Source organism: Pempheris klunzingeri, chromosome 21 (genome assembly GCF_042242105.1).
Source record: "Pempheris klunzingeri isolate RE-2024b chromosome 21, fPemKlu1.hap1, whole genome shotgun sequence".
Classification (NCBI taxonomy): Eukaryota; Metazoa; Chordata; class Actinopteri; order Acropomatiformes; family Pempheridae; genus Pempheris; species Pempheris klunzingeri.
In genome coordinates this window covers 10,284,838-10,307,516 of record NC_092032.1, presented here as the reverse complement: position 1 = coordinate 10,307,516, position 22,679 = coordinate 10,284,838, and the positions used below count along the sequence as shown (strand labels likewise).

The 22,679-nt window shown below is 42.5% G+C and overlaps 1 protein-coding gene across 1 annotated transcript in view; it reads left to right on the top strand.

Annotated features, from left to right (window-relative positions):
* sema5a (sema domain, seven thrombospondin repeats (type 1 and type 1-like), transmembrane domain (TM) and short cytoplasmic domain, (semaphorin) 5A) overlaps positions 1-14,647 on the top strand; it is an 80,032-nt gene extending 65,385 nt beyond the window's left edge. Inside the window, exons 16-21 of the mRNA XM_070852921.1 lie at positions 3,314-3,523; positions 5,708-5,878; positions 6,111-6,266; positions 7,601-7,645; positions 9,635-9,846; positions 13,263-14,647. Coding sequence (XP_070709022.1) covers positions 3,314-3,523; positions 5,708-5,878; positions 6,111-6,266; positions 7,601-7,645; positions 9,635-9,846; positions 13,263-13,382 — 914 coding nt within the window. The 3' untranslated portion in view covers positions 13,383-14,647. The remainder of the gene's footprint in view (positions 1-3,313; positions 3,524-5,707; positions 5,879-6,110; positions 6,267-7,600; positions 7,646-9,634; positions 9,847-13,262) is intronic.
* Positions 14,648-22,679: the final 8,032 nt, after the last annotated feature.

Sequence of the window (22,679 nt, the reverse complement as noted above, 5' to 3'; positions counted from 1 at the left end):
ACCTTAAAGTGGGAAATGACAGCGTTTCAACAGAAGACACCACAGTCTGATAGTGCAGGTTGGTTTTTTGATTCTCGAATCAATTCAGGAAACCCCGTAACATTTAGTAACTCCTTATACTCATCTTGGCTATTTGTGCGTCTGCGTTTCTCCTCATGTGCACTGATCCCTCGTATTCGTCAGAGTTGAGGTTTTAATTGCGCCCTTACAAACTTTTAATTAGCTCTTCCATGAGGATATCCCTCTGGAGGGTTTCTGGGTTGGCAGACCTCAGGACAGCTCAGGGAGTACTGTCATATTGTGCTGCTGCAAGCGACCAGGGCTCCTCTAATTTCACACCTTTATATGGCATGACCTATGCAGAAACAGGCATGCATTTTTTATGGAGTGTATGTACAAACACACATTTAAAGAAATCGGTTCCTCCGTAGGGAGACATTGCTGATCTGATAGGGAAAATAGAGGAGGAGAAGGAGGAGGGAGGAAGAGTAATGGGGAGTAAATGTGCAGTTCTGAATCTAGGACAGTCTGGAGGAAGCATTTCTCCACATTTTCTCTCTGAGTGTGGTCCAGTGCTACTCTGATGTCAGAAAAACTTTGTTCGCACGTTGACTGCTCGTCACTGCTGAAGGTGAGCGATTTTTCCACCTCTCTGTCTCTCACACCCGTCTGTCTTAAAACGGATCCTCTCCGGTTTGCAGGTGTCCTCTTGTCTCCATCTCTTCTTCTACAGTTACTACAATAGATTGCACAGCATTGCGTGTCTGTATGGCCCCATTCCCCTTTACCTCACACATGCATGCGTCTATATTCTCTCACACACACAGAAGTTCATACGTTTGTTTACCACGTGTTTTGCCTGCGAGCAGGGTGTAAGGTTGAGCAATGGGAGGGAGGAGGGAACTTTTCTCATGTCCTAGATTCTTTGCAGTGGGGACTATTAGATGTTGTGCCGTGTCCTTCTTAGTTTTGGCTCGTCAGGAGAGCGAGGATTAATTCTCTCCGGCTGTGTGTGGTTCTTGTGCGGATCGATAGATCCAGTCGCTACCTATTTGAGATGGAGAGCACCATGCTGTTTGTTTTGGCGACGGGAGGGCATCCCCTGTGAAGTAGCATTAACAGTACACACAGTATATCACAGGAGTCTCAGGCCAAAGCTTGAGCGAGCAAAGTGAGCAGAGTGCTGTGTGTGTACAGTGGACACTGGTGTAATTAGTGTCCATTTTTGCACATGTATTAGTGTGTGGGTGAAGGACTGCACATGCCACAATATTAAGCTCTTGTAAAGTGTGTGCAGGTGATGTTTGTATGTATGAGAGAGATGATTATAAAGCACTCCATTGCCTTTAGGGCAGAGCAGCAGTAAAGTCTCTAGGGCTCTAGAGGGCTTGATAAAGACTATGGGTCACAGTGGCAGGCGGGACTGTCCGTGCCACTGCCTGCACAGAATCGATAAAGAGCAGGAGCCTCGACGGGCCTGTCAACACTCACGCCAGCTTGATGCCGGGGTGAGTCGGCCCATGCGCTGCCAAGGTCGGCCGTAGTTATGAAGAGGTCGAGGATTTGGGCTAGATAAACACACTGTCCTCTCCCTGAGAATACAAAGCAGCCGTGCCATGCTAACTGTCAGTGAAAAGAGCACGACAAAACAACGAGGCCAGGTTGGAGGACAGAGCGGGGGGGGGGGACAAAAAGCAAGAGAAGGTTAATGGGGAAGATAGAGTGGAAGAGAAGAGTGAAAAGAGGCAGCGAGCAAAACAGGTAGAAAATGATATTAAAAAAAGATAAACCAGGGGATTCAAAGAAGAATCAGACAAAAAAAGGAAGACTCCAGATCCAGATGTAATTTTGTTTCAGCAATACAAAACCGCTCTCCTCTCTTCCTTTTAAAAGCAAAGAGAGAGTGAAAGAGCAAGAAAGAGCAGGACGAGACAGAGTGCAGAGTGACGCAAAGCAGAAGAGGCACAGACGCAAAACGAAGACCTCCATTGTTATCTGAAAAAGAAGATAATAAGCCAGTTTGTTGAATGAGTGAATCATCAGAGAAGTGCTTGGACAGTGACTATAATTTCATTGGAGGTGATTATAGTTCAGTCAAATGGATGAGTTCAGTCTTTTCATTCAAAAAGACCAGAAGCTTTCTCTCTCTCTCTCTCTCTCTCTCTCTCTCTCTCTCTCTCTCTCTCTCTCTCTCCCCTCATTCTGCTCATTTCCACGGCGCTGATTAATGCATGCAGTAATTATAGTTTAATAGAAATTACGGTTTCATATTTCATTAGGAACCCTCTATTCTACTCATTCCAGATGAGAGTACACAGATTAGTCAACTGATGTTGTTTGATGAGGGGGAGCGTTTGCGTGTTGACAGGACACAGTCAGTTCTCACTGAATCCATCTGTAGGGAATGACAAGAGGTCTGTGAAGAATTAAATGATGGATTACATTTGTGCAGCTGATTTCTGATGCCATTAGTGTGGTACTCTATTTATATATGGGATTTTTTTTTTTTTTTTGCTCTGCTGTAGAATATTTGTAATAACAAAAAATGAATTACATTTTTTAAATTAAGTTATTTTACACACTTGAGTTCCTTGAAAAAGTTCTAGTACACAAACAAGTCTAAGAGTCTGCAGCCATGCTAGTGGCTCTTTGAGGCTTACAGCTGGCACAGTGGTGCTTTGAGCTAAATGCAAAAATCATGATCAACGTTCGTCCTCTTGGCACCGTGAATGTCTGTCCAAAATTCGAGAAGATTTATCTATTAGTTTCTGAACTATTTTAGTCTCGACCAAAGTGGTGAACAGACATTTTCATCGCTAGAGCGCTATTACTGCCATGATTTGGGTTTGGCTTTCAGTATAGTCTCAGGTATAATTTAGTAAACAGACTCTGATTGACAACGCCTATGAGACTATGCACATGGGGTACACACCAGTTGAGGTTTTTATTTAATGTCATATTTTTCTGCAGCAACACAAAACATGCTCTTCAGCATCTTTCAGCACAAACCAAGCTAAAGCTTTTATAGGCACTCCATAAATGTAAGAGTAAAGGCACTTTTATCAAGAGCTGCTCTTGACTTTCTGCCCTGTCCATGCACTTCAAATGCACACAGCGATGCCAGGAATGGAGGACAAGTGCCATCCTCTTTCTGACAGAAAACAGAAGGGTTTTATTGAAAATATTGTCTTAATCCTGAGAAAAGATAACAATACCACAGGCATGACGTACAAGGAGCAAGGTTCAAGGTAATTTGTCATTCTACACACGTTTTTTTCCACACTAGTCTGATTTTCTAAAGTTTTTCCCACAGGGGAGGTGCTTCGTCTCGGGAGGATCTCAGGCCACACGGTGAACGGTGGTTGGTCGTCTTGGAGTTCCTGGTCCCAGTGCAGCAGAGACTGCAGCCGGGGGATCCGCAGCCGGAAGAGGACCTGCAGTAACCCAGAGCCCAAGTACGGGGGTCAAACGTGTCTGGGGCCGGCACAGGAGTACCAGGAGTGTAACATCACCCCTTGTCCAGGTGAGAAAATTACACACACAAACATCCTATAAGTGAGTTTTAGCTGCAAAGATGCACTTACTGTACACAAACACCATTGGCCACACCGAGATAAGAACCTTTACAAGACCAGAAGTCAATTACTTAGCCAGCGCTCTTATTCACTCACACACAGATAAATACACACTACTCCACACCATACTTAAGCTATGTTTCTCCTTGATTAATGGGTAAAGAATTACAGTGACAAAATGACTTACCAAATCATCAGGAACCACAAAAGAAATCCGTTGCAGATAAGAGGTGTGACGAAGACCCCAATTTACACCAGGAATCAGAGACAATTCCCATGGTGCTCCAGTGTGTAATTACATTGCTAGGTAATTATGCTGCCAGCTATGAGAGGCCATATTCTGTTGTGAGAAGCCCTGAGACAATGCATTATCAACACTACTCCTGCAGAAGACGGCGAGAGGAAGCTTTCTAATTAAAAGGATACTCTGTCTGACAAGGGAAGTAAGGTGTCTAAATGGAAATCTAGTGCTTACTTTGGCATAAAACACACCTGGTCTACAGCACGGGTGCCAGGCAGACAAGCAGAAGCGTTGTCTCAGATGATTATTAATCAAGCCCCCTGGAGTAGGGCTTAGGTATCCCACTAAAAGCCCGGATATGTGCGTCACCCTCAGCAGCCACAATCTGTCTTCATAGCTGCTGCCTCGTTGTAAGCAAGCACAAGCGACAAGCGAGCGAACAGCCATCAATACTGTTTTTACAGCCTGTTAATTCATTCAGTGAAAGTGCGCGCCGTTCAGCTCGCAGCAGCTTGAGCGCAGTCGCTAATAGGGAAAGTTATCTGCTGCAATCTCAGATCAAGACTGTGGGTGGATCTAAGAGTATCAGATTTGCCTCATTCAGGAGGAGTCTGTTTGCATGGGTGCCACAAGTGTACCCCTTGAGTAAAATGTCGAGTGAATGCAGCTTTGATTTTCCTGCGCTGCATCACTATGCTAATGCATGTATAACACCTATTCTTTTGACTGGAATAATACCACAGCTACAGTATGTTGATGAACAACTCCACACTCCTGTCCCCCAAAGGAACCGACTTAACCCAGCCTGAGTAGCAATGAATACTAATGCATACTCAATTAGCACCCCTCAGAAAGTGAGATATTATTTTGTGGCAGGCAGACCGTGCCGGTAGACCAACTGTAATCCCCCCATGGTTAATCCAGTGCTTTTTAAATGCGTTAGTGCGCTGTGAAGGAGAGGGAGAGAAAAGGTGTTATGCCTGCCATCCATCTGGTTTGGAAACAAATGAATCCGTGTTTTTCGTGCGTCTACGCCTGTGATGAGACGATCCGTCATCGAGGGCCAGGAATCGACTTCAGTGTCACGTTGTGATAGAGAAATTACACCGAGGTGACAAAAAGCATCGGCAACTTCAATTACCTGCACTGTGCTGCCAGCCATCGTCAGGTCTTTAAAAGCAATTTTTAAGTGGTTCAGAAAAGGGAATATCTCTCTTTCACACTGAGGTAAGGTTTTATCCAGATGATTGAACAGATGGATATTTACTTCTGTTGTGATTCATGGCCAAAGATTGCCCCCATTTTATTGCTCTATGTATTCTTCTCTTTTCATTTCGCCCCCTATTCATCTATTTATGTCTTCTATTTATGTGTGCAGATACTGTCATGAATTTCTGCATGTTTTTAACTGTCTGTTGTTTGCCACTTGGCACCACATGAAGGGAGAAACAACAATGGCGGATTGCGATGCTTCATTTATCTTTATTAATCAGAGGAGAGATTGTCGAGTTCAGGGAGGGGGTCAGGCGTCTGCCGTAACAGCTGGCTGAAGCACACTTCCTGTAACTTCAAAACACTCTCTCTCTCACACACGTACACACATATTCAAATTGCCTCATATTTTTGCGTCACGCATCGCTGTTTGAAATGGCTTGGAATGACTTCCAATCACTTGATGTTCAGAGGAAATTGTCTTTTGAAATGACCTGGAACCTAAATCCTAGAAAACATGGGCACACAAATCTTAGAGAATATTCTCCTAGAAAACAAGAAACTGGCTATTTCCTACTGTTCTGCATCAGTGACACAAGTAAAGAATGTTTATACAGATATGTATACATGCAGCATTTTGGCATTAATGTAAACAATGTGACTGATACCCTCCGTTTAGTGGACGGCAGCTGGTCATGCTGGTCTTCATGGTCCAAATGCTCTGTGACATGTGGAGGGGGGCACTACATGAGGACGCGAACTTGCAGCAACCCCCCGCCAGCTTACGGAGGGGACATCTGCCTGGGCTTGCATACTGAGGAGGCACTGTGCAACACACAATCCTGTCCAGGTACACACACGCACACACACACACACCTCAGTGATATGCAGCTTAGGGCTGTGACTCGGCCACCAATCCATCACAGGTTCATTGCTTATTTTCTTTTGTCTCTCTCGGCCCCTCAGAGGGCGCTCATGCATGACTAATATGCAGCTGAGGGCACACACAACTCACGCACGCACACACTTAAGTGGACACACAGTGGACAGGCTGTGAGATGTACTGTCACTGGCATTTCCAGAGAGCTGGTCCAGCTGGTCGGAGTGGTCCCACTGCGATTCCAACGGGGCCCAGATGCGTGTGCGTCACTGCGATGTCCTGTTTCCCACCGGAAACCAGTGCTCAGGAAACAACAGCGAGACCAGGCCATGCTCTCCTGACTCCAATTTTATACCAGGTGATCACACGCACACCTACACGCACACACACACATACACATATACACAAGCCAGTTCTTTTTAGGAACGTCTCTGGCTTTCATGCATGACTTAACACACCACTTTGAGCACACACACACTCATTCTGCGCCACCATATGCCCACAGCGGTAATCCAGTTTATCTCCAAGAATCCACTGATAATGAAATATGTTATTGATCCCTCTGAGGGACTCTTCTCAGGTCAGAGGTCAGGTTCAACAACAGGACAACACTTTTGAGAATAGTTGGAATTAGTGTCTTGCTCAAGGACTCCCAAGTGAGGAAGGTGATTACACGGGAGCGTGAATTGGGATCTTAAGGGCTGTCTCCCTACTCATTCCGACAACCCTGCTGCTATATTAGTTTCATTATGTGCCTAAGAGTCTTGCTAGGCCATGCAAAAAGCACCCGCAGTTTTAAATTTTTTTAAATGTTGGAAGGGAAAGGAGAAATGGCTCCCGTGTGCTATTTTCTCTACCTAATTATTCAAATTCAAGTTCCTTTTTCCTAGTGTGTGGCAGGTTTTCTGTTGTTCATTAACAAGGAAACAACATCTTTAAATTAAAGATGTTCTGCAAGTTCTAACCCAAATATACAAACACATACATGTGCACGCACATATCACACACGCACGCACACACACACCATCAGTATTGATATCTGCTTAGACAGGCATCTCCTTATTTAGAGCCAGTAGGCCTAATGTGAGACGCCCCAGAGCATTGATCTCTGCTACACAGAGATCATTAAAACTTCTCCCTTTAACATAAGATGCTTATCTTATTCCCATCGTAGCAGCGCGAGCACTGCAACTGCTATAAAATGTTTGTATATATTTGGGATAAGTTATATATTCATGGGTAGAGTCCTGGAGATCTTAAACTTCAAGAATCATTTATTATTAGGTAGAATAAACATTTGATTGAAACATACATTTTGTAACATTTCTATATTAATTAGCAGGGATATAATAGTCATGAAAACCCTTTACAGGTCTTTACAGAATTACCCATTTGCCTTTATACCTTATCATCCATCCCCTTTAATGGGAAAGGTAGTCCATTAAGGTTCATTAGCAACGTCTTGTACTTCATTTCCTTTAATGAGAGCTGATCCTTTTTTATAAACCACTCCAGGTGCCACAGCCACGATTAGCTTGTGGAGTTTTTACGATAATCTCTTTCATATTGAGTACAGCTTTCATCTCCACATTCACCTTCAAGGGTACAATTTGTCATGCTTACAGGGGTGTATGTGTATATGGTTTTTGGCCCTAATTCTGCTGCCTTTTGCTGTTTCCTTTCCTTTGTCAGAAGTCTCAATTGCACGCTCCAGTCAGGAGGAGAGGCGCTGTGGAGGTAATTGTGTGTGTGTGTGTGTGAGAGAGAGAGAGAGAGAGAGAGAGAGAGAGAGAGAGAGAGGGGAGGGTAACACCTGGCATTATACACATATAGCACCTTTGGCAGTAAGACAGCTTTCCAATCCTGTTTGGTGGCATATAAATCCAGCTGTACACACCCAGGGTACATCACAGAAAATGGTGATCTGATCATATCTTAAGGTAGTAAGAGATTCACTGGATGAAATTTGTCCCTGTTTCTTAAATGCGCTGCACCTCTCAAGTCATAAATATAATTTCCTCCCAAAAATAATAACATTGTATGAGCCAGCCCTGTGATTGGCTGGCGACCAGTCTAGGCTGTACCCCGCCTCTCGCCCAATGTCAGCTGGGATTGGCTCCAGCCCTCCTTTAAGGATAAGCGGTATAGGCAATGGGTGGATGGAAAGAATAATATCATCTTAAGGGAGGAACACACACACTCACACACACACACACACATATATATAAACTATCTGCAGTGCTGCAGATGGTTTATCATGACTTACTTCATCTATACAGTAAAACTGTTATTCTGGAAAACCTACCATGTTGATCAAAACACTATAATTTCCACAGTTACAGTTGCAGTTTGAGTGAATCAATAAAATCCCTTTTAACACCACTTTGTTTCTGCTCAGCTGCACTAATCCAGGTACGTGAATACCCAAGTTGATAAAATTGCCAGTAGAAGTTGACCCTTCCACCCTGCATCCACAGCAATAACCTACGTGAGGAGAAGAGAGGCTTTAAGGACCCTTTGCGCCCTGAATTTTGCCTCCTACACGGGCCGCGGACCACTCTTACTATCATTATTTATCTTGTTGGCGGCTGTATGCAGTCACAGAGGGAGTTCTGCAGCGTGCAGACAGTGCTCTGGGCAGAAAAACAAACTATTGTTTTCTCCTATACATTTTTTTGAATAAAGATAAAAAGCCGGTAGAGGACAGCACTACTGATAAAATAGTTGACTGATTGCCCTGTATTTCATAAGCTTTTATTTTAGTTGATTTAAAATGTTCCCTTTCCATGCAACATGATGTTCAGTCGTGATGGTGCATTAATGATACTGAAACCAAAGCAGCATATCAATTATTAGGTTAGACTTCCATTATTGTGGAAGAATGATTAGAAAAAGTACAATGAATAATTAAGCCACGTATTAACTGTTATTATTAATTGCTAATTGCGTGATATAGCAGTATATAAAAACATAACAGAAAACAGAAGGGATTTATTCATATCGTAGCGTGCCTAACTAAGTGGATCATAACATATCAGTTATGGATATTAGTATGTAGATTTTTCCGGTTCAGAACAAAACCAAACTTTTCAATGGCTGTCAGTTTTTGAGACATGACAAAGGCCAACATGTGGCCTGCAACAGACAAGATAAGACTTGTTTTTAGCCTAACCAAATCACTTTTGACTTGTGATGTCAATCCTTTGAAGCCTCTACTGGCTGCTAAAGAGAAGTGAGAAGTCAGCGGTAAATGACCGTTTAACAGTCAATAAAATAGGTTTTTCAAAAATTAGAAATCACCACAACCACAGGAGGTTGTTCAGCCATGCACAGAAAATAGTGGTCCGCTAGTATTTGAGATTAGCTGTGGACAGAGAGATATATACATATACACACACTTGACCAAACACATGATACCCTCCAGGCTTACGTCTGGCATAATTAGCTGATGTGCTCAATATCTAGATGAAAGTTGCATGTTTATGCCAAATATATGAAGGGCATAGTGTATGTGTTACACATCACTTGCACGTGTTTCATCGGTGACATACAGTTGGCTCATCATCACACAGTGTGGAACACACAAACATAAAATGAAAAAGAAAAGCAACAAATAATTCTTCTTTATTGCACAAATCTCCACTGCAGCTTCAATTACCACTGCCACTTGTGCGAACTGACAGAGAATCACCCCTCCTCCTCTTCCCCCTTCCTCTCTTCTCCCAGACTTCAACCTCTTCCACATGATCGCCGTGGGGCTCAGCAGCTCCATCCTCGGCTGTCTGGTTACCCTGCTGGTCTACTCGTACTGCCAGCGCTACCAGCAGCAGTCGCACGACGCCACCGTCATCCACCCCATTTCAGCCGCTCCGCTCAACACCAGCATCACCAACCACATCAACAAACTGGACAAGTACGACTCGGTGGAAGCCATCAAGGTCTGTGGACAGGTTTTCACTGGTTTCTCTGTGGGTCATGCTTGACAGATGTGCGGATGTGTAGAGGCAAAGCAGCAGTTTGCAACATTTCCTTAGTGTCTGACTTAATCAGTTGATGCCACACTCCCACTCTGAGCCACTGAGCAGCGGTTTGCCTCTTCCTACAGTGTCAGTTGTGATTAAATACACTTTTTACTGCATGACTCTCACTGTCACACCGCCTCCTGTTGTGCACTGACACTCTATAGTCCTGTAACAGATAGGCAGTTGTGCGTACCTCCTCTCTCCGTGTACTCCTCTGCTGTGTGTCTTAGTGTGTGACTTTGTTCTGTGTCAGTGGTCATACACTGCTTTCTCATAACATTCTAATGCAATTACAGTGCGTGGGTAGGTAATCAGCGAAGACGCTCTGCATCTGCACATTTCCCAGCTTAGACAGGTCCTTTGTGTCGTTATTTCATCCTAGATTGCAGACAGTCAGATGTAACAGTGCCATTTGAAGAGATCCAGCTTCTCTCATGCTACAATCAGCCTCCTATCCTCAGATATATCAGGCCTTTAGTGCCAGACTAAACTGGTGATTAGTGCTTGTCCACAGCTACTCCACACTCCACCTCGGCTTTTTTCAAGGATTCCCAATGCTGTTTGCTAAACGTTGTTTCAACCACTGTAACACACATATTTTTTGCTGTAAAGGAACCAAGCATCACCATTAACTGACTTACTGTAGTTACTGCTGCTTCCAATTTTTGCACAGTAGATGTGCAATTAACAATAATAACTGTGGCACATTTTCAATTTGAAATTCGTACTTTTTGAAACAGTGGGTCCTTGATTTCAAATAAATGAAGACAAAAGCAGGCTTCTCATTTCTCAGTGTCTCAGACTTAATCAGCTGTTGCTACTGGCTTATCAAGCTAATTAACTTCTGAACCATTGAACCTAGTTAGTTCTCCAGATGATGTTTTACCAAAAGACTGAGACTAAAGCTACATGTCCCAGAAGACATTAAGAATAGAATAGTAGAATTTGATTTTGTACTCTAGAGCACAGCTGTTTTGTGCTAATATTTTACATGGTGGTGGTACATATAATGTGTCATGTTTAGAAGGGCTAGAAAAAAAAAAACACCACCCTCCTGACACTTTTAAATGTAGAGTAACTCTTTTCTGAAACTTATATTGAACTTGGTATTTTACAATTTAACTTGATTTTACTGTCCTGCTGATAAATTACCTGTTTTTCAGGCAGGTTTTCTTTTCATTTGCGCTTAATATCCTCTATTCTGTCAGAGGAAATCTTCAATATCAGATATATATATGATAAACTAAATGAATACCTGGATCTCTGTTTGCAAAACTACTTCACAGATATTACAGTGTTTGGTAAAACTGCCACAGAGTGAACAGATCCTTTGGCTCGGATCAAACTTCTCAAATGTAATTTCATTGTGGGATAAAGGTGTGAAGCGCGTTCATCTGTCATGCAATTAGAGTCAGGAGCATAGAGCATAATTCAGTTAATTCTATTGCAGATAGAGGTGGATATGAATACAGACAGTCCATGTGAAAATGCAAAAGGGGCTGCATGACAAATGTACACTGTCTAATTTTCCAAAAGGCACATTCTGTCTCCAACCCTCACTCTCTGAGCCTAAACGGTTTGGATGTTGCAGTGAATTTTCAACCATTAAATGTGCACAATCATAATACGCCTCCTCTGAGCGTTTATAGGGAGGGATGATGAACACCTGATGCCATATTCTAGAGTTTTTTGGCTCAAATCTTGATGTTGATGTGACATTCGTCATTATTATTATGCACAATGTATCGCAGATACCCTTCATACTGGTTTCTTGGCCAACTGGAGTACTTCCAGCAGTCTATTTTATGATCAATGTCACCATTAAGCTGTAGTTTTATGTACATATTTCCAGGCTTCCTGTAAGACAAAATATGGCCTTAGGGTTTCTTTGAGGATGACTCTTGCCCATTCCTCTCCTCCTTGCAGCCAGATGTGTCCGTACTCTTGCCCTTGGACGACCCCGCCATGCACCAGCCTCTCTCTGCTAACATGGGGGTGTCCATGCGTGGCCTGGAGATTTTCTACTAACCTCTGACCTCTACAACATCCCGCCTCTTGACCCCCTCCCCCCAACAACTCTTTGACCCCAACCACTACTACTTCCTCTTCCCCACCGTGCTCCGCCCTTCCACTTCCTGTGGCACTTCCTGTGTGTGGCAGGTTGGAGTACACACTCTAGTTTCTCTTTCTCTGCTCAGACCCCTCATCCCTCCATCACGAACCTCACCCCCCTTCCCCTCCCGGCTTGTGAGAAGGCAGTGTATCCCCTCCCTTTATTTTTCTCTTTCAACAAGTGCTTCCATTTGCATGTTTTTTTCCACGTTTGTCTTTCTTGTTTTGTCCTCTATTTTTACTTGATGGCCTGATTTGATGGGTGGAGAAAGACGATTCATCGTGATGCTCTTTTATTATGCTCCTCCGTTGCCTCTCTATCACTAATGCCACTTCATTGTTTAATGTAATTCTGTTTACCACACCAAAAACTCAAATGTAATCATTCTTCAGCCAATTAAAGGGGTTTAAGGCGAGAAGACAAAGTAGACGATGCTAACAAGCATTGCAGCACAGCTGTTTAAAAGCAGCCATGGGGCCACCTGCAGAGACACAAAACCGTCTCTGGGCTGCAGGAGTGTTGATTACATTTCCTTTGTGTGCAAATCACTTAATGGGAAAGAAGCAAAATATATGAGTTTTTTAGTCCACTACATTCCTATCAGTGTCAGTCGGAGATATTCATCAGCTGCAAATGCAGTATCATCAAGTGTTCAATTACTCTGCCCTAGGGGCTCCCAGCACACACTCTCTACAACAGACTGGATATGAACACATCCATTTGCCAAATTGCTGATGTTGTATTGAGCACCACATCAGAAGCTCATTCCATGTTTACTATGTCACGCAGGGACAGAGAAGATGCCCCCATGGCTCTTCCTTATTGTTTAAGAGAGAAGAGATCCTTTGTGAACGATTTTTATGGCGTAGATTGTCCTAGAGGACCAACAATCTAAGGGCCATAAAAACTGCTGATGCTGAGTATTAGAGATGACAGAGGTGGACATGCGGATGCACATCAAAATAATTTAGCCCTGTGGTGGCTTATCATTTTTCCAACCTGTTTGCAAATGCTTTGACCTTGCTCTGTGGAATGTATGTTTCATTCACTGAGCGGCCTCCCATTGATTTGTGTTGCTCCCTTTTTTTTCTTTTTGGGCTAGATGGATTTGCTTTTACCTTGCCATCTGGGCTGAATAATCACTTGATCCATGTGTCGCAAACAAGTCCATACTGACTTCTCTCCCTTTCTCCTCTCCATCTATTTTTTGTATCCTCAGGCCTTCAACAAAAACAATCTGATTCTGGAGGAAAGAAATAAGTACTTCAACCCACAGCTTGCCGGGAAGACCTATACCAACGCATACTTCACCGACCTCAACACCTACGATGATTATTAACCCTCGATTTCGGCAATTCGGACTCCACACCACAGCGGGGCCATTAACCCCGTCATTCATTTTGACTGTATTCTTTTCTTTGTGCTTTGTACTGAGATTCGTAACACCATGCGTGGGATAGTCCCACTCTGAGACTCTATGGCAGCTGGTATGTAATGGAAAAAACAGACACACAGTGTTGCCAACAGAGGGAAACAGCCACTTTCTCTCAGGTGCCTTGGGGTACACTTGGAAAGCTCAATTTTTGACTCTCACTGAGAAACGGACAACTGGATTTCCCAACGTGGACAAAAAAAGGAAAAATACGAACTCATCTCTAAGAGACTGTGGGAAATGTGATCCATTTTAACTTTCCTGTGACGCCTCTAAAACAGACCTGTATTTGTAATGATGGGAAATAACCACAAAAGCCGCTTTGCATGACTTCATCTGACGTGTTTTCTCTGCCCTTCTGTTTTGTTTTGCATGGTTGATCGCATTCCAGGGTTCGGGGACTCGCGAGCAATGTTTTTGCTGGTCTTAGGTTCAGGGCTGGTTTTGGAAAGTCATAAAAAGACAGTGGTGATGCCTGTTGGCTTTTACCATTTACTGCTGCAGCAATCTCCAGATGGATCGATATCCAGCCCCAGTCCTAGAATCAGGATGTAGATATTTGAAGTCTGTGGTCAAGCTTGTCCACTTTTTTTGTTTTCTTTTTCTTTCTGTCACAGCCTCTAGCAGCTAGCAGTGATTGAACTTACAGTAGATGTTTTTTTTCTTTTCTTTATCTATTTTTTTGCTTTTAAAGGTACGTATGTTTTGTACAGGAAGTTAAGTTTGAAGCCTATGTCTGTAGTTTTTCTAAATACATTTATTCAATGTCTCAAGTGTTTAAAGAATAAAACATTTCCTTTTGAAAAGAAACGAAGTTTATGTGCATTCTCAAAAGTAATTGGGATTATTCATATCAGCCTGCATCAAGTTCAGTCTTTGTCACCGTACTTTTTCTATTTTTTGTAAAAGAAAAAATGATAATAATGTTTTTGAATTTTGATAGTGTTCGCTATTCCTTTGGCTTCTGAGTTAAATATGTATTTGTGGAAGCAAGATGTTAATGGCATTTACTGTACAGACGGAGCATAGCGAAGTCTATTCTCCTGAACCCCACCTGGAGTGCTACTCATATACTATAAGATGAAATTCATTCATGAAGTTGAGGTATTTCTGTTCAGAGTGTTTAACCGAATATTAGGTTATTTAATGGCTCGGTTGCAACTAACTCTTTTTACATGTTTGCTTGTGTTACTGTGCATAAATTAAAATCTGCTTCGTACACAATTGACTTGTCAGAGTGTGAGTTATCCAGATTCATTTTCTGTATTCGTAAAGCTTTAATGCTTCTGATCTCATAAAGTTTGATTCCCTCTGCAGTTGAAGATGACTTCAGCTGGGGTGAAGGCGGTGACATAAGCCGGTCAGTTACAGTGTGACACTTTGTCCAATGTGGTTTGCTCTGACAACTTTGGAGACTTTGATATTCCTCAAGCAAAACACTGTAAAACCACACCACTGTAAGCAACCCAGCACTTCATAAATCACTCAAAACCAGAGAGGACTCCCTCCACCCGTCTATTAAAGGAGTCTTCAGCCCTCCAATGACAAATGGCATCGGCATCAGTGGAAGGATACCTGAAGGATACAAATCGTGCAAGGCAGCGGGGTAAAGGTGGAGGGGGCGCTGTCTGAAGCCCAAACTCTAATCTGTATGATGGGGTGTAACACCACACACCGTGCTGTTCTCCATCAACCTTCAACCTGACGTCCCATCTGTGTGCAGAGGGTAATGGAGGGGGTGTTATTAATCACCCCGCTGTTTGGTTGGTTGGAGATTCAGAGGGGAGTGCTGATGCAGCCCAATGTACGGCCCAGCGCTGTCTGGTTTCAGAGAATCAATCTCTCTACCTTGACTTCACTCTTACTACCTGAGAAAGCAAAGCAGCAAGAGACACACAGATGGTTGTATGTGCACATGTAGGGGCTAGAGAATGGTGGGTGTATGCGGTGTGTGTTAAAGGTTGGGAAAGTTGTGTGAGCAGTAGCAAATATGCTAATTTCACTCTCGCTATTGGTTTGCATTTTCAGACTACGTGCATGTCGTATAAAACAGCCATTTGTTCCACACTGACCTCACCATACCATGATTGATGAATCATTACTTGATGCACACATAATGTATATTTCTTGCACAGGCACCCATCAGCAACCAGCAGAGTGGTGCTTAAGCTGTTTTATGCGAATTTTGCCAGCAACATGAGCTATGCAGCTCGTAGTCAGTCAGACACATGTGACATTCCACTTTGACAGCAGGGCCGTGGACAATAAATGACTTTCCCAAAGTGGCATTTAAGGAGTGCTAAAGGTCACAGCTAAAGGTCACAGGAGCAGGGCTTGTGCCTGTCAGAGAAGCCGACTGCGTGAGTGCTTGCATGTGTATAAAGAAGTCAAAGTGTCATGAGGTGGGATTTGCAGGATGAGATGGACCACAATCTGTGTGGAAGGTTTATTGAAGTAGCGATCAGCCACTTTGGTCCAGACTGAAATATCTCTTCCATTGGCTGTATGGATCGCCATAAAGTGTTCAGTGTGTAGACATTCATGTTCCCCAGAGGATAAATCCGTCTGACCTTGGTGATCTCTTGACTTTTCCTCTGGTATCATCACAAGGTTGGCATTTGGTGTTTGTAGTGAAATAGAAGAAGAAGCTTTACTTTATTAATCCCCAACTAGATAAAACAATAACTAAATAAATAAGATATATTAATCTACAGCTCAAGGATAATGTAAAAGTACCATTAAATGAACTGTATATTTTTCACCAGTTGTTCAGATGAAATTCTTACCTCAGGGCAAGTACAAAACTGTCGGTGAAGTTATCGGGAAGATTCTGGTCATGGATTTACAAAAACAACTAAACTGACAACAGTTACAATAGAGAGGTAAAAAAATACAAAATGTGCTCAAAAAAGTTACAAGTGTTGGTAGAAATACTCAAGGATTCCATCAATGTGTTTGATGTGTATAAATACAACATTTCATTATGGATTATGGATCATGGATAAACTCCTCATCCTAATTTTGAAGAGCAGCAAAGTGCCAAAGTGTTATGATTCACAGAAAGAGATGGACTGCAATCTGCATCTTGCTCATGTGGGTGTTTGTAGAAGGCTTTGTTGAAATTTTAGTCCAGACTGAAATATCCCCACCATTCATTAGTCCACCCTCTCTAAATGATCCATGCTGGACTTGAACCAACCAGCCCCAGTTCACAAGCAAAGTCCCAAAGGACTGAGCTGCTGTCATTCTGCTGCTTGTGTTCCTGAATATTTGTTTGATTGATACCCTCATGATGTGAATTGAATATAAAATGCCTTTACTATAAATAGCTTTCTCCAAATATGAGCCAGGCTTCTCTGCAACCATACAACCATTTTGCTCATGAAGCATTCAGGAGCTCTGTTAATTAGCAGCCTGTATACAGAGGCCTCTGAGTGGCAAACAAGGTGAGTGAGTGAGATTGTTCCTGTCAGGCAGGTAACAGAGCGTGAACATCCCATTAAACACCTCTTTTTCCTCTCGAGACCAGAGTTTCTCTCATTCACATGGCTCACTGTGCTTTAGACTGGTCTTTCAGCACCTCCCTGAGCAGATCTGCCACAGTTTCGGCACTGTACAAATGCCCTAAAATTATCTCAGATTTGGAGTGTCCATTCTGGCTGCTGTTGTTACTCAGTGCAAGTGGTTAATCCAGCCAAAGCTATTCAGGTATGCATTGTGGGGAGAATCAGAGGAAGATATAGCTGAGTCTCGTGGACAAGACCCCATGCAGTCAGCGCAGCGCTCGCTGAAAAATACTTTCAGGGAGAAAACCCAGTGATTAATGTACTGTTGCGTTATGTTTGTATGAGCTCGGAAAAGTGATGGAAGTAGATGTTGACTAAACAACCTCAGGGAAGACTGAAGACTTCTGAACGATTTATGAGCTGTCATGAAATGTTTTGGTTTTTTTTTTCAGTAAGAAAATAACAGTGATTACGGACGCCTGTCATATAGTGGAATCCTTGAGAAGCGAGGTTACAGTTAGTACGTGTTTATCTGTGCACACACACGTACACAGACACTTCAAATGAGATAGTTTTCACAGCAGAGCAGCACTGTGGTGTAGCTTACCTTACACTCTGTGTTTGTTTCCACCTGAGGCCAAGGTGAGGCCCTGTGGATTTACCACTTTATTTGTTGTTACTTTGAGGCAGTAAATAGGCCGAGTCAGACGGAGGATTCTCTAACTATTCCCCGCAGCATTAGAGCATCCCCTTAAGTACATTTTTTTTCTCTGTGCTTGTATATTTTGAAGCAAACATTCTTTAATGCAGCTTCAATCCAGATTAGCGTTACTGTGTATTCAAAACTAACAGATGAGAGAGATTTCTCAAAGCAGCTCTAATCTCCACAACGCCCTTTGCTGCAGCGCGTAAAGAAAAATATTTTTCATTTCATTGACGTCTTGTATGTTTCATATTCAGAATCCGACACTTATTACATTAGCATCTGTTGTTGTCTGTGTAATTTTCCAAGTTGCCATATAACACAGCAGCCCTGCACAAACTGTGTTTTTTCATCCCATGACAGAAGGAAGCACAAAGTTCCAGCAACGCTCACTCAGACAGATATGTGATAGGAAGCTGGCGCGGCGCTGCCGGTTCCGTCATGCCAGACTGAAGGATGAATGTCACCGTAGGCACTAATGCCAGTTGAGGGATGCCACCATAGATTCTACCCCAAGACATCTGGAATCCCAGGTGCCTGTCCCACCGATCCAGGTCTCAGCTGCAGGAAGCCAAAAGTCCTCGTGGATGCCAAGAGCCTCGCAACACCAGCCAAGCCACACTGAAGCTTATCAGCTCCCCCACAACCCTTTATGGGCCTATTCACCTCAGTCAAAGCTGTTATTTAGTTAACGAGCCAAGATGGCGGATATCGCTGCGCTCCAATTACCCACTATGTCTCCTCCATCTTTCCCTGCCAGCATCCCCACAAGCCCTGATTCTCCTCAGCGTGCCCAGCTGCTCTGGCACTGCTCCGCTTCCTCAGTGTCTGAGCAGAGGGAGACCTTTCGGAACAGAAGGGCTCTGTCAGCGCTAGATTCACTCACAAGGGCTATTGATGACTGCTGTGGCATTTGGTACGGCACGTCTCATCAATAGCGTGAAGGTGTCTCTCACAGTACAATGTCAGTAGCAAATACTGGTGTCCAATGAACCAATACAGAGGTTTAATCAGATTGTTTTACATAGACTCGCTCTCTAGCTGTGCCTGTAACAGTGTTTTTGATCTTTAGATGATCTTCAGAAAGGTGATTAAAGGTTGATTTAATGCAGTCCATAGACTAGATTTATGAAGTGGACGTAGCTACTGTGTGACTTCTCCCATTGGTTTGTGAACTGCTGTTTAGATGCCTCAAGTCTGGCATTTTGGCCATCGCCATCTTGGTTTCAGAGCGGTAACTGATTAAGGTTTAGGCATGACTCACCTCTGATTCAATCTTAAATACGTGTTATTTAGCTCAGAAGGGCGTCATTTCAGGGTTTTTCACCAACAACATATGAAGTGTCACAAAGCAGTGATGTCCTTCAGACACACATGATCACATGATCATTACTTGAAAGTGTTGTAATTATTTGTTTTGGACAGTAGGACCGTACCTCATTCTCCTTCATTCCATTGAGAAGTTAATGCATTGGACAGGTACAAATGGCCTTCAATACTGTTGTGTTCACAGTTCCACATTGTTTTTACGGTATAGCACCATAAAGGTTCCAATTGCAGAATGCAATGAATCTAAGGCTGACTCTTCTGACTGGTAATTAACTTGCCTGAATAAGGAGAAAATTAACAAAAATTTGTAAAGCCTCATGGAAAATAAAGTGAACACTTAAGTATGCTTGGCTCTATTTGTCACGTGAACTGTACTGAACGATGGATTATAAGAATCACCAGTGCTGGTGGAGCTTTTGTTGGGTTGGGTTTTTGTGAATAGTTCCAACTGACCAGTCCATCAGTCCAACAGTCTATACAAGATATATTTTATGAATGACTAAATTATTCAGGAATAAAATAATCACTTTTCATTTGCATGTCCACTTAAACCAAAGTGTATATGCTGCACCATCTGCTTTTTTATTCACAGAGTGAATATTGAAATTATCTGACAGATAAAGAGGCCTTGAAGGTTGGATAAAAGAAACACAAACACAAAGAATGTTTGACCTCAAAGTTGTTGGTTCAAACTCCCAGACTTTCCTTCAACACAGCTGAAAATATATTTCAGTCTCCCACCTCACACAGAATAGATTATTAGGTGAATGCCGAATATGTTCAATGGTGTTTTTTTACTCTAGGTTTAGATCTGAACAAAATGTTTTTATCACATATTCAGTAATACTAGATCCAAGACCTATAAACAGACTTTAATGAGTAAAATCAATGGGGTTTCCCTTCAAAATGCACCACAATTTTCAAAGGGTGAATTATGTTGCAATGAGAGGAGTACGTCACGTTGCTGTAGAAACGAATCTCAAGTTGCCTGCCTGAACTAGCAGCTTAAATGGCTGTATTCAAATATACTGTAATTCTATTGGTATAATTCTATAGATCATTTGTATTAGCAGCATTCACAATGATAGTGGTCAGTATATTTATACTGTAGTGTTTACTTTATGGTATTAAAATGGAAACAAAACAACTGAAAGCTAAGATTATATCTGCCATACATCTGCATCTATACATCTTACATCTCAGATATAGAGTCTAAATAATCTTTATGCTTTGAGTAAAATGAGGGAAAGAAATGAGGAAAACATACTGTTTTATAAATAAGGCTTGAAATGGCCTTTAAAAAAACATTAATAGGCACTTTAATCTTGTGAGGCTAACTCTGGCTTTACAAAAAAGTGATATATAACCTTTTAACATCAAGTCATTCGTCTATGTTGCCTGCAGTCTCTCTGTGCAGTTGCTCTATGTTGTTGTTTTGGAGCTGCAGTTCAGTCATGATGCCGCTCTCAGAGTCACCACCTCCATCCTCTGCTCATCAGCCTCTTTTTCACCAGCTGTCACCCTGAAGTCCGCAGCAATGCCACTAATTAAGCAACGTGAGTCATAAAAATATCATACGCTTTTCTAGAATTATGAAACTCCATGTCTCACTCATCATTCATGTACAGGCCACACTGTGCTAAAGTCTAAAGTAAAGTTTTGGTTTGGGTCCTGTCAACATAAAGAATCATTTTTGATAACCTACCTGTTTTTGCTTTTTCCAGCTCTTCTACAATTATCTTCTGGAGATGCACTTGAGCCTCAGTTGTACTAAACACTGCTGTCTGAGAGGCCTCTTCTCTGCTCTGATGGTCCAGGTCGTTGTCACTAGCCTGACAGTTCTGCTGATCGTACTGGTATTATGAAGAGGGAACAAGCACAGGCTGCTATCAACAGATCAATTTGACATGCGAAACAATCTCCTAACCACTGTAAATGCTATGGTAACAAATAGAAAGAAGAAAATATTCTAAGCATAGCCAGGAGCAAAATTCATTTATAATGTTCCTGAAATGGAATATTTGAAGAAAAAAACACACAGACAAACAGCAATGGAAGCCATAAAATGAATACCTTTAAACCAATCTTCAAACTAAACAAAATATTGACTTTGTGGAAACTTTTACATCCGAATGATTTGTATTTCACTGCAGAGCTGACAGTTGTGAAGCGGCAAATTCGCCCATATGCCTGTGAATCACCGTGGATATTATTTCTGTATCCACAAAGTCAGGATCCCATTTATTGTCACACACAGAAGAAAAAGCATGAATCATCGCTTCATAATGTCTGTGTGTTAGATGTTCCCTCAACCTTTCTTATGCACATTTACTTTAGTAGAAATGATAGTGATAGTTGTTCACAAAGTCTCTCAGCGTTTTGAGTTAATTCCAGATGGCAGCAATGGACAGATCAGCCATTGGAGCCCTCGCTGATGACAGGAAGAAGATCAACACTGTCTAAACCACTGAACCCCTCAACACATTTGAGAAATGATGAAATGTTATTTGGACAGCTCACTTGAGTTCATTCAATATCTCTAACCAGGTAGACTGGTCTTCACTCATCATGTTCTCTCTCTTACCCACTGTCCTTCCACTTCTAGCTCATCAGCTGATTGTGGGCGTTTTTACTCTCTTTAATCCTCATGAGCCGATCATCTCATTGTCAAAGTTTAAATTTGTTCTTCTCTCTCTCTCTCTCTGTGCGCTGTCAGCTGTCATTTCAGGCAGCTGATGCAACCCTCTTCCTCCCCAAGTTCCTCCAGTCCTCATCACATTCAGCAGCCATGGATCCTTCCACCGTGCTCATCAGAAGTCTGCTCCACATCACTCAGTTCTCAGCATTACTCTTCACCTCTTCACCTCCTCACCACCACCACTGTCAGTACTCATATTCTTATCATATCCTACATCTTTCTCACCATATAGATGTATATATATGTCATTTTGATGGGGTTTAACCGCCAAGACTAGATAAAGACTTTATATCTCTATCATGCATTTGTCAATAAATCTTTGTGATCACTCTTCAAGCCTTTAGTGCCACAAATTTCTCCTGGTTGAAATGTTATTTTAGTGAATTTCTCTCTATAGTACCATAATGTGAGCGTGCAGGAGCTTAGGTCCACTATTGAATGGCATTGCAAAAACAGCTGATATGGGCTAGCTGTTTCCTGCTGTTTCCAGCCTTTATGCTAAGCTAAGTGGCTGCTGGCTGTTATATTTAGCATACAGACATGAGACTGCAATCTTACTGGCCGGTAGCGCAGTGGATAATTGCGCATGCCATCGGCCTGGGGAACCCGGGTTCGCCTCCCTCCCAGTCCCGGCTACCAAAAATGTGCAAGGGTTGCGTCAGGAAGGGCATCCGGTGTAAAAAACTAACGCCAAAATCTACAAGCTGATCATCCGCTGTGGCGACCCCGGAAGGGAGCAGCCCGAAAAAAGACAACAACACCATGAGACCGCAATCTTCTCATCAAACTCTCAGCATTAAAGCTAATGAGCAGGTTTCCTAAAATGTAAAACCATTCCTTTAAACAATATCAATATTCTTTGCTATCATCTTATCTTTCTAAGGCTGTTTCACGGTGGAGCCAACAGTTTCAGGCCCTGTGCCCAAAAATTACATTCAAGAGTTAACAGTAAAGCCAGTAAATTCAAG